The sequence below is a fragment of the Agelaius phoeniceus genome, chromosome 2, assembly GCF_051311805.1.
Source record: "Agelaius phoeniceus isolate bAgePho1 chromosome 2, bAgePho1.hap1, whole genome shotgun sequence".
NCBI lineage: Eukaryota > Metazoa > Chordata > Aves > Passeriformes > Icteridae > Agelaius > Agelaius phoeniceus.
The window spans coordinates 70,995,989-71,009,320 of NC_135266.1; the positions used below are offsets into that span (position 1 = coordinate 70,995,989).

Below are 13,332 nucleotides of genomic sequence, written 5' to 3' on the forward strand. Positions count from 1 at the left end.
AAAACAACAACTTTGTAAGTAAATGTCAAATTTTAAAAAAGAGGGGGGGAAAAGGCAGATGAAGATTAAAGATTTAAAAAGCAAATAAATGACTGAGTGTACTGCCAGGGGTGGGCAGAAGATGATGTGCATCAGGCAAAGTAGAAGGAAGAAAGTTATTAACTGCACCTATTATGATAGTGTCTTTCAAATAATTAAGACTGCAGTCTCACTGTGGCAGGCACATATAAAAACAGGGCCCCAGGACAATTACAGTGTAAACAGACATGAGACAAAGAACAAGGAGAAAGATTATAATGAACTCCCAGAAAGATCACATTAATTGAGGACAAACTCCATTAGAAGGCTGCACTACTTCTTGGCACACTATATTTAATTAGAAAGGCTTGAAGTAAAAGAAGCATCAGGTTTAAACTTAACAAAATTAAACAATGGGAAGAGAGAAGAGAGAAGGAATGCTTTCATGCAGGTAGTTTTTATCTCTAGTGAAGAGGATTATTAGCTTTATTGCTGCTACTAACACTGCTGGAAATTACCTGTCTTGTGGGGATGGTTCTCGGAGTGGCAATAGTCACTAACTGCAAGGGGGCTGCTGACACGCTCTCTTCTAATGCATATTGCAGAGCTGATGATGAAAAAATATCTCTCCAGGCCTCAGCTCTGCCAAAATTTCCCTTCATGCTTATTCAAATTCCACACTTGATTTCCAGACCATGAAAGGAGCAGTAAAAATCTTTTTTGTTTCACCTTTTCTTATTGTGGAATATTTCACTCTCCACAACTGGATACTGTAGAATTTCAATAATTTATGTTTCAATAGCATCAAACTGAGATCCAGTTTTCTTAGGCATTCTACTGATGTGATGGTAATCCCTGCTCCCAAAGAGCTTAAAACTCTAAAAGCAAAGAGCCTGAGTGAAATAAAAAAAAAAAAAAAAAAAAAAAAAAAAAAAAAAAAGCACAAAAGAGTAGGATGGAAAAATTCAGCTCTATTTGCATATAATAGGAGAAGCTACAGTTGTGATTCAGGGTCTTAACACAGCTCACCATCTACTTGGCTAATTCTGTTATTGGCATTTTTCCAAACTCATTACTGCCAGCGAGGACTTTTAATGAGGATAAGGTTATATGAATGAACTTCATATTGTGAACTGATTTAGTGAAGTTTTCTGGGTTTGCACACAATTACCACTTGATGTCTTCCATGGAGAACATGAAACAATGACAGACCTTTTTTTACATGTATGTATCACAATGACAAAACAAAACCAGCAAGCACATGAAACTGAATCGTTCTAAGAACACAGCTTTCAACACAAAATCATAAAGGTCAGGTTTTCATTGCATTTCTTCTTCCTGAACAGAAGAGGGGGAGAGGAAAGAAGGGTCACTTAGCTGTGGCCTAAAGCATATAAGATAAAAAGTTCTGATTATTTTTAGGCAGGAAAGACCGCTGCTTCCCATAGCTCCATTTTGTACTAAATTCTAAACACAAGCACACGTTCAGTATGAGTGTCGCTCCAGCTCCTGCCCGGATGGTTACAGAGCATCCCTCGATAGGCACGAAACCCTGGGCTCCGGAGAGGTCCTCCACAAACTCCAGTGCTGTTCAGTGGCTGATGCTCAGCGTGCTCCTTACAGCTGGGGACACGACGCTTGCACATGAATTTCAGCTTCTCTTTCAAAGGCTCCTGTCTCCAAATTTGACGGAGGAGCTCGTAAACCCGAGGCAGAGCCTCTCCTACCAAAGAAGGTAACAAATCCAAGCACCCGAGACGCCTTCGGTCTGACTCACGCCGCTGCAGAGCCGCACACGCTGCTGACCCCTGCAGCCTCGGCTGTGCCGTGCGCTGCCCGCACCCCGCTCACGGAGCCCCTGATGGGGACAGGGACACGGGGCCAGCTGTGTCACACAGCCCGGGGCTGGGCTGCATCCCCCTCTGGGGTCACCAGCTCGGGAAGGACACGGACCTGCTGGAGCGAGTCCAGAGCAGGGACACAAAGATGCTCTGAGGGCTGGAGCGCCTCTCCTATGGAGACAGACCTGGGGCTGCTCCGTCTGGAGAAGGCTGCGGGGAAACATCACAGCAGCCTTCCCGTGCCTAATGGGGGCCTGTAAGAAACATGGGAACAGACTTTCTGGCAGGGCCTGTAGTGACAGGACAACGAGTTATGGTTTTAAACTAAGAGGGTAGATCTAGACTAGAGGTAAGGAATAAGTTTTTACAGGGAAGGTAAAGAAACATTGCCACAGGTTGCTCAGAGGGATGGTGGATGCTTCATACCAGGAAACATTCAAAGTCAGGACTCACGGGGCTCTGAGCAACCTGATTAAGTTGAAGACGTTCCTGCTCTCCTGCTTCTGCTTATTGCAGACGGATTAGAGAAGTTGAGCTTTAAAAATCCTTTCCAACCCAAACCCAAATTCTATGATTCTATGCCTCAAAAGACCCACACAAAGTGCTCAGCACCCACACAATCCCCGCTGGCAGCACCAAGGGGCCCTGCAGGGACGGCCCCAGGGCACAGTGCGGAGCCTGTCCCCGCTGCGGCCCTCACACCCACGGCAGCGCAGCAAAGGCACAGCGGGAACCCACAGAGCCACGCAGGGAAACAGCAGGTCCCAACAACCGCACAAAGGGAACGGGGCATGCCAGGTGTGTCGGCCTGGAAACGCAGGAGCACGCAGGCACATACGGACACAGGGACACACGGACCGCGCTCGCACGGCCGCTCCCACCCCGCGCGCTCCCGCGGGCGCGCAGCAGCGGAGGCGCGCTCGCGCCCACGGGCACGCGCGGGGCGGGAGCGAGAGGTGGAGGCGCGTGAGGAGGAAGAGGAAGAGGAGGAGCAGGAGGAAAAGGAAAGGGGAGAGGCGGGGCGTGCCGCAACTTCCCGGCGGCTCGGGCCGGTCCCTCGGCTGCTTCGGCGGGCCGGGGCCGGCGGTTCGGCTCGGTTCGGCTCCATTCGGCCCGTCCCGGCCGGCAGGTAAGAGGGGGTCACAGGGAGCCACAGGCACGCGCAGTGACCTCCGCGACACGCCTAGCCGGGAAGGCGGACACGACAGGGCACGGTCACACACCCACGTACAGCCCTTCTTCCCTGTTTACAGGAGGGACACCCACGGGATGCCGCCCCCCTCCCGTGACTGCTGCCCGGCATGGGAAGCGCGGCGGCTCCCGCGGTTCCCGGTGTGCCCGGAGCTGCCGCTCCTTAGAGCTCCCACCCAGCGGAGTCAGGCGGCCTTGCCAACGCAAGGACGAGCGAAACGCACAAGGCGAAACACACGTGTCTTTGCTGTGTTAGGCAAAGAAAAACCCTTCCATAAAAAAGGAGTTGTTTTCTTTCAGACAGCTAAGGCTAGATTTATTAGATTTAAATAGCGTCAGAGAATGAAGGGGGATACCAACAACACCATGTGTTTAGCAGAGCAAGGTCATCATTTCCTTAAAACAAGCTGCTGTTCCATTGCTGAGATACTGTTACTTAATTTTAGAAATCAGTAGCTCTCAAGGGCAAGCCAGGTTCTTCTGAATAGAAAATGAATTTAATCATATCATTCAGTATGGAGCAGTGATGTCCAGATTGCAGACCAAGTCTGCAGTGCATCATCCAGAGCTGCTTTATGAAGCCATTAAAAAAAATAAGGACATCATGGCTTTTTTGTGGCTGCACTGATGATACACAAAGATACTTGGGTGTTGACAGTGGGTGTTCAGTCATAGGGCTGTTGTCACAGCCAGACAAAAAGCTGTTTTAGAGGGGTCTGGACAGGACAGAGGCAGAGCCCAGGGCAGGAAGGAAAGGTAGCTCTACCAGCTGGTTTTAGGCTGCTGTGAAAATCATGTTACTTCTCTTCTGTGCCCTGTGGCTAGTTTGAGCTCTGGATCTAGGTAGCACACAGCTGTTATCAGACTGCCCTGTTCATGAACTCCTCTGGCTCCTTCTTCAAGCAGTTTGCATGGACATTGTCCCTGCTGCTGAGGCATGATATCCATCCCAGGCTCCAGACTGTCCCCTTTTCAGACTGTTTATTCACAGACAAGTCATTTTACTTGTTCCTGTGCCAACACTGCTTAGAATTATAAATAGCTTTTTATCCTTGCTGATGGTTTACACCTTTTCCATGTGTATGTATGCACATGGATGCATGTTTACACCATGTCATATATGTGTGCGTATATATGTGTATGCATGCATGTATTTATAGAGCAGAGTCACATTCCCTCCTGGGCAAAAAAGGTCTCACTCTTGCCAACTCCTCTGGTATGACATGTGTTTGGTTTCCTGCATCATCCTTGGCTTTTCCTGCAATTGCTGCCTTTTAAACAAAAAATAGGAAAACTGCAGAGAGTACTCACAGTTTGCTCTTTATTTCCCAAGTTTTTTGCAGCTGTTAGAAAATGGACAATTTCTGAAGGTCTGAACAAAATGCAAATAATGGGGAGCTGCAGCAAAATTGCCAGGGGGATTTCATGAACCGGGGAAGAATGGGAAAAAAAAAATCCGGTGGAAGAAATGTCTCAAAGATGAGTTTCAGTAGTCTTCAAGCACGGGTATATTTGGAAGCATGTTTGAAAGTTTATAGCTTTGTGAGTACCGTGTCAGGATAGATGCCTGTAATTATTTAGATTAAAATTTGAAAGTGAGAAGAAAGGAACTAGAAGTATTGCATTCTTTAAAGGAGTTCAGGCTCAGATTTTAAGATACAGAAGGTAACATCAACTCATACATTTTGCTCATTTGTCAGATTGTCTCTCTGGGTTAAATCCCTTTGTTACTGTAAAATGACTGTTGATTGATGATTCTGTATGGTAGTACCATGTATCATTTTAAAAGAGTAGTTACAAACACTAGGGTTTATTGAACTGGAGTCAAGTCTTTCTAATGTAACTAGAAGAATCTGACTGATGGGGTAACTTGTTTTTTCTTCTTCCTCAGAATGACTGCCTTGTGCACAATGAAATATTTATGTCAAGCGGCCAGAAATGAGAGCAGATATGCAAAAAGGTTCTTTGGTACTCTTCTGCCACAGACAGCACAAAAGTGGCTCTTTTCTCCATTCTGGATAGTGGTACCTGACCCTAGGAAGTCAGCTGTGTTTGGGCTTACTCAACCATATTGTACAGATGAAAAATCTCATGCACAACCAAAAAGTAAAGCAGCATTTGGAAGCGTTGGGCGAAGAATTCCCTATCGTATTTTGCATGTAATCAACCAGGATGGGGAGAGCTTAGGAAACATGCACCGAGCAGAGGCACTCAGACTTATGGATCAGCATGGCCTGAAACTGGTTCTGCTTCATGAGAACGTAGAACCTCCAGTTTACAGACTAATGACTGGGCAGCAGATTCATGAAGAGCAGCTTAGACGTGCAGAGAAGAAAAAAGCAAGTCCAAAGCAAGGTATGTGCACTGTAAACACTACAATGCTGAGGACTTTGAAAAATGCTGCATTAAAAGTGGTTTCAACAGATTAAATCCTCTTACTTGTATTTGTGTAAATCCAAAGCAATGTCACTGCAGTCCATGCTTTTAAGGATTTACAGTGGTGAAAATAAAATTTTGGATTAGTCCAGTCTTCCACAGAGAAGCCTTCTATTGCCCTCTTAGGATTTGCTATTTTGGCATCTGCTGACTTGTTAAAAAAATATCTTTATGTGAGTGAATATAACTAGGCTCTGGTTCCATGAGACTCACTGAATTTCTGTTCTTTTACTAAGGCATAGAGTGACAGGCAGTTTTTATAAACTAAGGACCAGATATACTAATATAATTATATAGTTTGTCACCAGTAGTCATGAAACACTCTCTTCCTCATTTGCTGCTAGGAAGACAAAGTCTGGAGCCCTTTCTTGTACAGAGTAAGAGAAATTTTTCAGTATTTAACACTTTTCAGTTTGTTTTTTTTTTCTTAGTACCACCTGCTCCAGCAGTTTAACAAACTGAGCTTGGCAAAGAGGTTTTAGAAAAGGCACGTGACCTTGTATCCTCTCATATCCTCAGGCTAACGATGATAGCTATGCTTTGGGTAGAGTCCTGATTTTAGAGGAGAACATTATTGTGATAGTGAGTTGCTCTGTTCAAGAAACCACAAAAATATTATTCAGATGGTAACTACTTTAGAGAAACTTGAAGGAGGAAGATACTGTAGATTTCATCATATATATATTATGTTCAAATATATTACAAGGCATTGTCGTACTTCCAGTTGAATATTGCACTCACCATTCAATAAAATGGGCTTGAGATGAAGAGCTGTCTAACGTCAGCGCTTTTACCTTCAGCTGTCCTATGTGCAGAACACAGGAATTTGCACACTAAGTCCTTAATTCCAGATGCAATGCTTACCTGTTTGTTAGACCCACATTGTGGATCATGTGAACAAGACTGTAATTAAAAATACCTTAAGCCTTCTGACCCTGAGAGATTTTCCCTGTGTGCCTCAAACATGCACTCAGTCTCCCATTTGCAGCAGTGAGTGTGAGAGCTTCAAGTTGCCACCCTCTCAGGTGAGTGGTGCATGCTGAGACAGTGAGATCAGGATGCTCTGAGAAAGCAGGGAGGAGGGAGTCAAGCAGACAAAGCACCATAAGCTGATAAAAGAGAGCAACTAGTACAGGTTTGTCAAATGTTAAGCCAACAGACTTTCAGTTCTGTTTTAAACAGGGGTGGTGCAAAAGGAGTTATCCTTTTCTTCAGCTATTGCCAAGAACGACCTAGAGACCAAGACTAAACAGATAGCACAGTGGATTGAAAAGAGACACCATGTTAAAGTTACCATCCGGCAAGCCAAAGGCAGCAGTACAGACATGGTAAGTGCAGTCCTGGGAAGTGGGACCAGTCAATGTCATTTAACAGCTGCAGCTGTATTGATCTTCCTTATTGAGTACTGCCACAGTTTTTGGTATCTCGGTGGAGATCTAGGCCCCTCTTCAAACACTGGTGAAGAAAAGTAGTCCCAGAGAGACAGTTCAAATACCATGCTTCCTTAACAATCCAGCTGCAGTACTAGCTTGGAGAGCAGAGTCTAAGCAGCTCCTACTCCTATGCAGCACCACCCTGTTAATGGGGCCAGTGAAATTTTCTGATCTATGCCTTTAGCCAGCTCACCTGTTCTGAAAACTTTACTTTTTTTTTAAAAAAAAAAAGTCTGTATTTTAGCTGTATTATTTCACCAACAGTTCTTCTGGAGCTGCATTTATGCAACTTTGGCTAAGGTTAGTTGTCCATTCCTACATGAAAAACTATTGGAATGGTGTTCCAAGACTAGCAAAATGAACATCACTAAAAATGTTAAGCAGCTTATGGTAACTTCCCAGTATAATTGCAGGGCCTTGAGACTTCCTGTCATTCGCAAAAATGGGGTTTTAATAAATATTCTGTGTAAGACTATTTTTTTCTTCTAGTGAATTAGGTGTTCTTGACGATTGTCTCAACTAAATTGCTGGAGAAAATTTTGACAGCATTTCATCCAAAAAAACCAATACTTTTTATAGGAAGCCAAATTCACAGGGAAAGAGTAACAGGAAGAACTGATGATGGGAGGGAACAGAACATTTCACGTCATAGTCCTGATTTACAGTGTCCTTGAAGGCTTAGTAATGAGGTTAGGAATTCGGTGTGTTACATGAATGCACTGTTACTCAGTTCAGTACTACCAGGTCCTGCTTACCTGAGGACAATACTACCCCTTAAGAAAAAAGCCTCATATAATAATATATCTGAATCTAGAGGAAGAGGAGGGTGCAGAGGAGTCAGATGGAGACCACTCTAATGGACACCCTTAAAGAGCAAAACACTGTGAGTCAGCACTGCAGCCTAAATGTTAGGAAATGGCTGAATCCCCTCTAGTGACTTGCCTAAACCTGCTTATGAGTAAAGTACAGTTAGGAAAGGACAAGCTCAAGTGTTCAAACTAGGACTAGGAACTAGCTTGGTTCAGCTAATAGCTAAACTAAGCAGATCATGTTATTACAGAGCAGCTTGAAATATTTTTCTACCTGTATCTGTGCATTCATTTAGTTCCATTTTTCTCCTCCTTTTTAGTTCATGCTTTTTGATCAAATTTTGGAGACTGTGTCTGAGAAAGCAACTTACCTTTCCAAGCCAAAAGTTGCTAGAGAAGGAGTGAGTACCTGTGTTTTCAGGCACATGTCTGATAAAGAGTTGAAAGAGCACCAGAAGATGGAAATCAAGAAAAACAATACAGTAAAGAAAGATAAAAATGAAGACTTGAAGTCAAATGAGTTGCATCAATGACTTTCTGAAGCGGTGTAAACAATATATATTTATTTAAAAATAAAATTTAAAAAAATTAACTTTAGATAAAGTTATTGTTGAGCTTTGCATTGGTCATTCCATGAAGAACACTGTCTCGGTTAACCTTTGCTACAGAGTCTGAATTTCAACAGCTGGTATTCCATTTTCTACGAGCTTATCTGCTGTCTTGCTTTCCATCACAACCTCATCCTTTCCTGGCTGTGTTTTGGGAGGAATGTAGCCACTGAGACGAGAGGCTAAGCTCCTCTTGGGACGAGAACGCTTTGCCTGGCAGAAATAGATCCAGAATTAGTAAACTTAGTATATCTGTGGAGCAAAAACTACTATTGTAGTGTGGGAAAAAATAAAGTAGAGGCCAGGACTGCATTAGCTAAAGGAGCTTCATAAATTAAGAATCTCATAAATTACCAACATATTTGACCTGTTTTCCTGCTTGAAGTCACATTATAAAACAGGTAAAGTTTTCCCTCCTCTGCAGTGACAGGGTAGTGGTGAGACTTTCCAAGAGTGTAACTTACTTTCAAGTTCAGCTTTCTTTTTTCAGGATCATGTACAACTGCATGTCTTGCTAGGCTCTGCTACAGTTACATAGAGCAGGAGGGAAAAAAAAAAAGTTTATAATTTCATATAATGGGATTCAGAAAAGAACAGTTAAAAAAAAAACATACCTTCATTGCAAACACTTTTCCACAGCCTGGATAATCACAAGAGAATGGTTTTTTCTCCTCATGAAAAGAGAGGATATGGCTTTGAAGGTTAAATAAAGTTGTGTACGTTCTTCCACATCCTTCTCTGGGGCAGCGGCAGACTTCCCTCTCCACAGCATGTGTCTTTTGATGCTGCTTGAGGTAATCCTTCCGTTTAAAAGTTTTGTTACATTCACTGCAGACTATTGGCTCTAAGTGGGAGAAAGAAAAGCAGAGTATAAATAAACAACTTCTTACAGCAGCTCAGAATCAAACCCTGGTGGTCTATTAGAACAGTGCTAAAATCAACACAAAATGCTAGCAACTTAGAGACTTCAGGAGGATAATGCAGTAGGAATTATCCAGATCTGAAATCCTACATAAAACAGATTTGTGTTAACTGAATCACAAACCTAAGTTAGAATACTGAGCAGCATTTTCATCAAAGGTCTATCTGGAGTGACAGCTACTTCACCAATAAAGTTAGTAGACAAGTTTGGAAGACTCTGACAAGCTGATGAAATGAGTACAGCAAGGACTCCAGATTAGAAGTTGGTTTCCTATTTGTATCATAAGTTTACTAATGTATTTGGAATTTACCTGCATGACTGACTTTATTATGTTTCAGAAGCTCTGTCCAAGTTTTTCCGATATATGAGCAGTTTTCCTTCTTGCATGCATAGCCTGTTGGATGGAACAGATGTTTACAATCCCAGAGGGTATGGCAAACAGTCCAGAGTTTTACAAGGGGGAACACTTCCAGCATTTGAAAATTAAAAGCCAGTTATTCCTTATCTCTTCCCGTATTGCACAGGAGTGGGATAAGAGACAATAAACAATCAACACAAATTAGAACAAAAGAAAATCCTAGCAATTTTATGTAAGAAATCTTACATCACTGACACCAGTTGTCCAGAGAGGCTGTGGAAGCCCAAGCCCTGGAACCATTCAACACCACTGGACGTGGTCCTCAACAACTGGTCTAACTGTCCCCACCTTGAGGAGGGAGCTAGACAAGGTGGCTGATCCTTTCTGACCTAAATGATTTTGTAAAACTCTCTCCTTGCTTCAGTAAAGCTACTTCCTCCCAGCCATACACTTTCTCTCAAATAGATGAGAATAACTAGTAATATATATTACTTCTATATAAATATTTGTGCTGCATATTATGAAGAAATACTGACCATACAGTAGTATTCCAGAGTCTAAAGAGATTCTACCATTCTATCAGGCAGGAACCACAGAAAGTCAACACTATTTAAATCCCAGGACTGGAACGCTCAAAAACCTACGAACAAGTCCTTGTCTTAAGAACAGGGAATCACAGCACAAATCACAGCCTTCTGGGTACTCTTCCTAGTCTGTTGGGTTTATTTGATTTGGTTTTGGTTTTTTCCTATCACTGGAAAGCTGGTTATCTGTCAGTGAAAGAATGGATAGGAGGGCAGCAGGATTAGCTCAAATATACATGGCCACATTCTGATGATTTCAATTAAAAGCCTCTCACATAGGTTCATTAATAACTAAAAATACACATGGTTCTGCCAAGGCTCCATAGGAAATTTGTGGCAGAATTGGCAACTGATCCTAAGCTCTGGACATCTAGGCTAATGCCTTTACTACCAGCCCATCTCCAAAAGATGGATTATCTGCAAGGAAACACCTCAGGAGAAGAAATAACTGAAGTAATCCTGAGCTCTGCTCAGACTGCCACAAACACACATAACTGAACACTGCAATGCCCTGCAGTTATATCCCGCTTTATGATTCAAAATGGGTGTCTTGTCTTGTCTGGATCACTAGGCCCAGAACACTTTGAGATGGTCATGCATCCGTGCATACTCTGCACTGGAAGCAGTTCTTCTTCCTTTGCTGAAACATAACCTTAAAAAGAAAAAAAGTTTTACCTTCATGTATCTTCTCATGCCGCTTCAGTCGACTTGGAGTAGAGAAACACTTTCCACATCCTTCTTTATTACATCTAGGTACAAAATAGCAGTAGTTTCATTTCTTTCACTGTATCTACCTACTTTCTGTTAAATCAAGAACAATTAAAATTAACAAAATAATTCAAGTTTCCCTTCACCTACAATCTGTGTGTGTCCCTCCACCTTGTAAAAGTAAATTCCATAATAGTTTTTCAATAGACTTGGATGACTTTGAGAGTTAGAACAATAGTATCATTTCCAAATATACAGCAAGTTGAGCTTTAGCTGAAGAGTCAAGCCTTGTATCATCTCCACACAGCAGGCTCTTCAAACATAGAAGGACAGAAAGTGGAAGGTTTAAGTGGCTTGTGCAGAACCAGCAGAGCACCGACATTTTTGGCTGTCATCCAACCATAGTAGTGCATTTCACTGAAGTGGAAGAACACTCATGTTAAGTGTGACCCACCTGCAAGAAATACAAGACTGAACTTTCCTTTTAGCAGATCTATAGTCACGTGTTACCCAAATGGAGCCGCAATGCACAGTTTCCAAGATTAGTGTCCAAGTCCGTCCTCTTTTTCTACATACTACTCACTACTCAATGTCAGGTCACTGCTTCTTACTGGGAAATAAAGGTAGCTGCATTTTTCATTACTGTGCAAGTTCTTATGGCTGTATGTCAAACTATGAACTAAAATCTGCGGGGTGGGGGAGTGTTGTGTTATTTTTAATAAAACTGCTGGAATGCTGAAGTTACAGAGCACCAAGATTGTCGCTCAAAACTGAGCAAAGGACTAGTACAAGAAATATACTTGCAGCCCTGACTACAGACTGATTTCTTTATTTTACTGCCACATCAGTGAAAAGGCTGAGAAAATGCACCTATTTTCATCTACAGTGTTTAAGTGTTAAAGTTCAGTATTAAAATTATCCACGTACTTGAAGGGAGGTTCATTGGTGTGGTGACATTGATGAACTTTAAGTTGTTGATGCTTCTTGAAAGACTTGTTACAGCCTTCAAAGTCACACTATTGAGGAAATTAAGTTTTGATTAGAGGCTAAATAATGACTGTTCAGTTCACGTCTTTGCTGAAATCCCAGTTATGGTATTTGAACTTACAGAAGTACCACATAATAGCAATTTGAAGTATTTCACCAGATACACAAGAAAGAGCTTGTTTAGCCTCCACTCTACAGTGCAAAGGTAATTACTCACCACATATTGCTTTTGCTGATTCTGATGCTTGCGCTCAATGTGCTTCTTCATGTTTGATTTTGTTCCAAATCTCTCACTGCACCCATCAGTTGTGCACCTGCAAATGATCTGCATTTTCAATTACTGCTGTCAATGACTTGCTCCCTAGGCAGATTAAGAAGTCGCCGTACAAGAACAACACACAGAAGAATTACTGAAACTCACAACTCAAATACAGAAGTTTGCTTTGAAGACATTCTTTAAAAGCCAGAGACTAAGTTAGCTTTTTAATAATGTATTCTTGGGGGAGATCTGCCCATTCCTTTAAGCACTTGTTACAGATCACTGCCGGAGCAGGGGGTTTGATGCCACCCCGTGTACACACAGTTATGGCAGCGCCCATGACACCAAAGGCATGCATGCTCTCTACCACTGCCCTGTTTTAACTTCCTTTCCTCACAAAAACCGCACTTCAGCTTAAGAAGTAAAAACTTGGGCCTTACTCGAACGGCTTTTCCCCGGTGTGCGTGAGGAGGTGTCGGGCGCGGTGGAAGTCCCTCGTGAACCCTTTGCCGCAGCCTTCATAATCGCAAACATACGGCCTCTGAAAGAGAGGAGCAGTCGCAGGGGCAAACCCACCCCCTCGGGGAGGCCATCCTGCCGTCAGCGGGATGCCCCGGCCGCGCCCGGCCCAGCCACACCGCGCAGCCCCTGGGTGTGGGGCACCTCCGAGCAGGTGAAGCGGCCTGCCCGGTGCCCCGCGGGGTCCCAGCGCGGCGCCCACGCCTCGCTCACACAGACCCCTCCTTCCCTCCCAGCCGGCGCGGCTCACCTCGCCCGTGTGCCGGCAGAGGTGGGCGGACAGCCGCCAGGCCTTGTTGAAGGCGGCGTCGCAGCCGGGGAAGGAGCAGATGTAGGAAGGGACGAGGGGCCCGCTCCCGCCGCTCCCGTCCCCGCCGCCGTCCCCCCGCGCGCCGGCCATGCCGCAGGGCACGTGACCGCGCGGGTGGGCGGGGCGGTGGCGGCGCGTGCTCGGTGGGGCGGGCGCGCGCGGGGCCGAGGGCCGGGCTCGGTGCCTCAGGGGGTCTGGGGGCGCTGCGGGCCCCGAGCGGCAGCGGCAGAGCTCTTCCTGTGGCTGTGTGCCGGGAGTCCCCGCACAGGATCACAGCATGTCCTGAGGTGGAAGCGACTCGCAAGCATCATCGAGTCCAGCTCCTGGCCCTGCACAACTCCGTCCCCAA

At 44.3% G+C, this 13,332-nt stretch overlaps 2 protein-coding genes across 3 annotated transcripts; one reads left to right on the forward strand and one right to left on the reverse strand.

The window, feature by feature from the left end:
• Window positions 1–2,635: 2,635 nt before the first annotated feature.
• MTIF3 (mitochondrial translational initiation factor 3) lies at window positions 2,636–8,331 on the forward strand. Of its 2 annotated transcripts, none has more exons than XM_054628236.2 (4): window positions 2,636–2,988; window positions 4,942–5,405; window positions 6,669–6,814; window positions 8,049–8,331. In XM_054628236.2, the coding sequence occupies exons 1-4, from the start codon at window positions 2,651–2,653 to the stop codon at window positions 8,259–8,261; spliced, it is 1,161 nt and encodes a 386-aa protein (XP_054484211.2). In that variant the 5' UTR covers window positions 2,636–2,650; the 3' UTR covers window positions 8,262–8,331. The 2 variants fall into 2 exon arrangements, with proteins under 2 accessions (XP_054484211.2, XP_077029958.1); XM_077173843.1 differs by having other exon boundaries at window positions 6,702–6,814.
• On the reverse strand, window positions 8,259–13,111 carry GTF3A (general transcription factor IIIA). Its single transcript, XM_054628238.2, has 9 exons — window positions 12,924–13,111; window positions 12,595–12,695; window positions 12,113–12,209; window positions 11,836–11,924; window positions 10,876–10,949; window positions 9,569–9,652; window positions 8,951–9,180; window positions 8,801–8,860; window positions 8,259–8,549 (listed from the first exon to the last, which is right to left on the reverse strand). The coding sequence occupies exons 1-9, from the start codon at window positions 13,071–13,073 to the stop codon at window positions 8,391–8,393; spliced, it is 1,044 nt and encodes a 347-aa protein (XP_054484213.2). The 5' UTR covers window positions 13,074–13,111; the 3' UTR covers window positions 8,259–8,390.
• Window positions 13,112–13,332: the final 221 nt, after the last annotated feature.

What these genes read in the sequence shown, in the direction of transcription:
- GTF3A (XM_054628238.2), bottom strand. Translation starts at nt 13,073, where the DNA reads ATGGCCGGCGCGCGGGGGGACGGCGGCGGGGACGGGAGCGGCGGGAGC. An exon ending in ACCAATGAACCTCCCTTCAA is followed by an intron (nt 10,950 to 11,835) that starts GTACGTGGATAA and finishes TTTTGTACCTAG; the next exon opens with ATGTAATAAAGAAGGATGTG. An exon ending in GCATGAGAAGATACATGAAG is followed by an intron (nt 9,653 to 10,875) that starts GTAAAACTTTTT and finishes TCCATCCAACAG; the next exon opens with GCTATGCATGCAAGAAGGAA.
- MTIF3 (XM_054628236.2), top strand. Translation starts at nt 2,651, where the DNA reads ATGCCAGGTGTGTCGGCCTGGAAACGCAGGAGCACGCAGGCACATACG. An exon ending in AAAAGCAAGTCCAAAGCAAG is followed by an intron (nt 5,406 to 6,668) that starts GTATGTGCACTG and finishes TGTTTTAAACAG; the next exon opens with GGGTGGTGCAAAAGGAGTTA. An exon ending in AAGGCAGCAGTACAGACATG is followed by an intron (nt 6,815 to 8,048) that starts GTAAGTGCAGTC and finishes CCTCCTTTTTAG; the next exon opens with TTCATGCTTTTTGATCAAAT.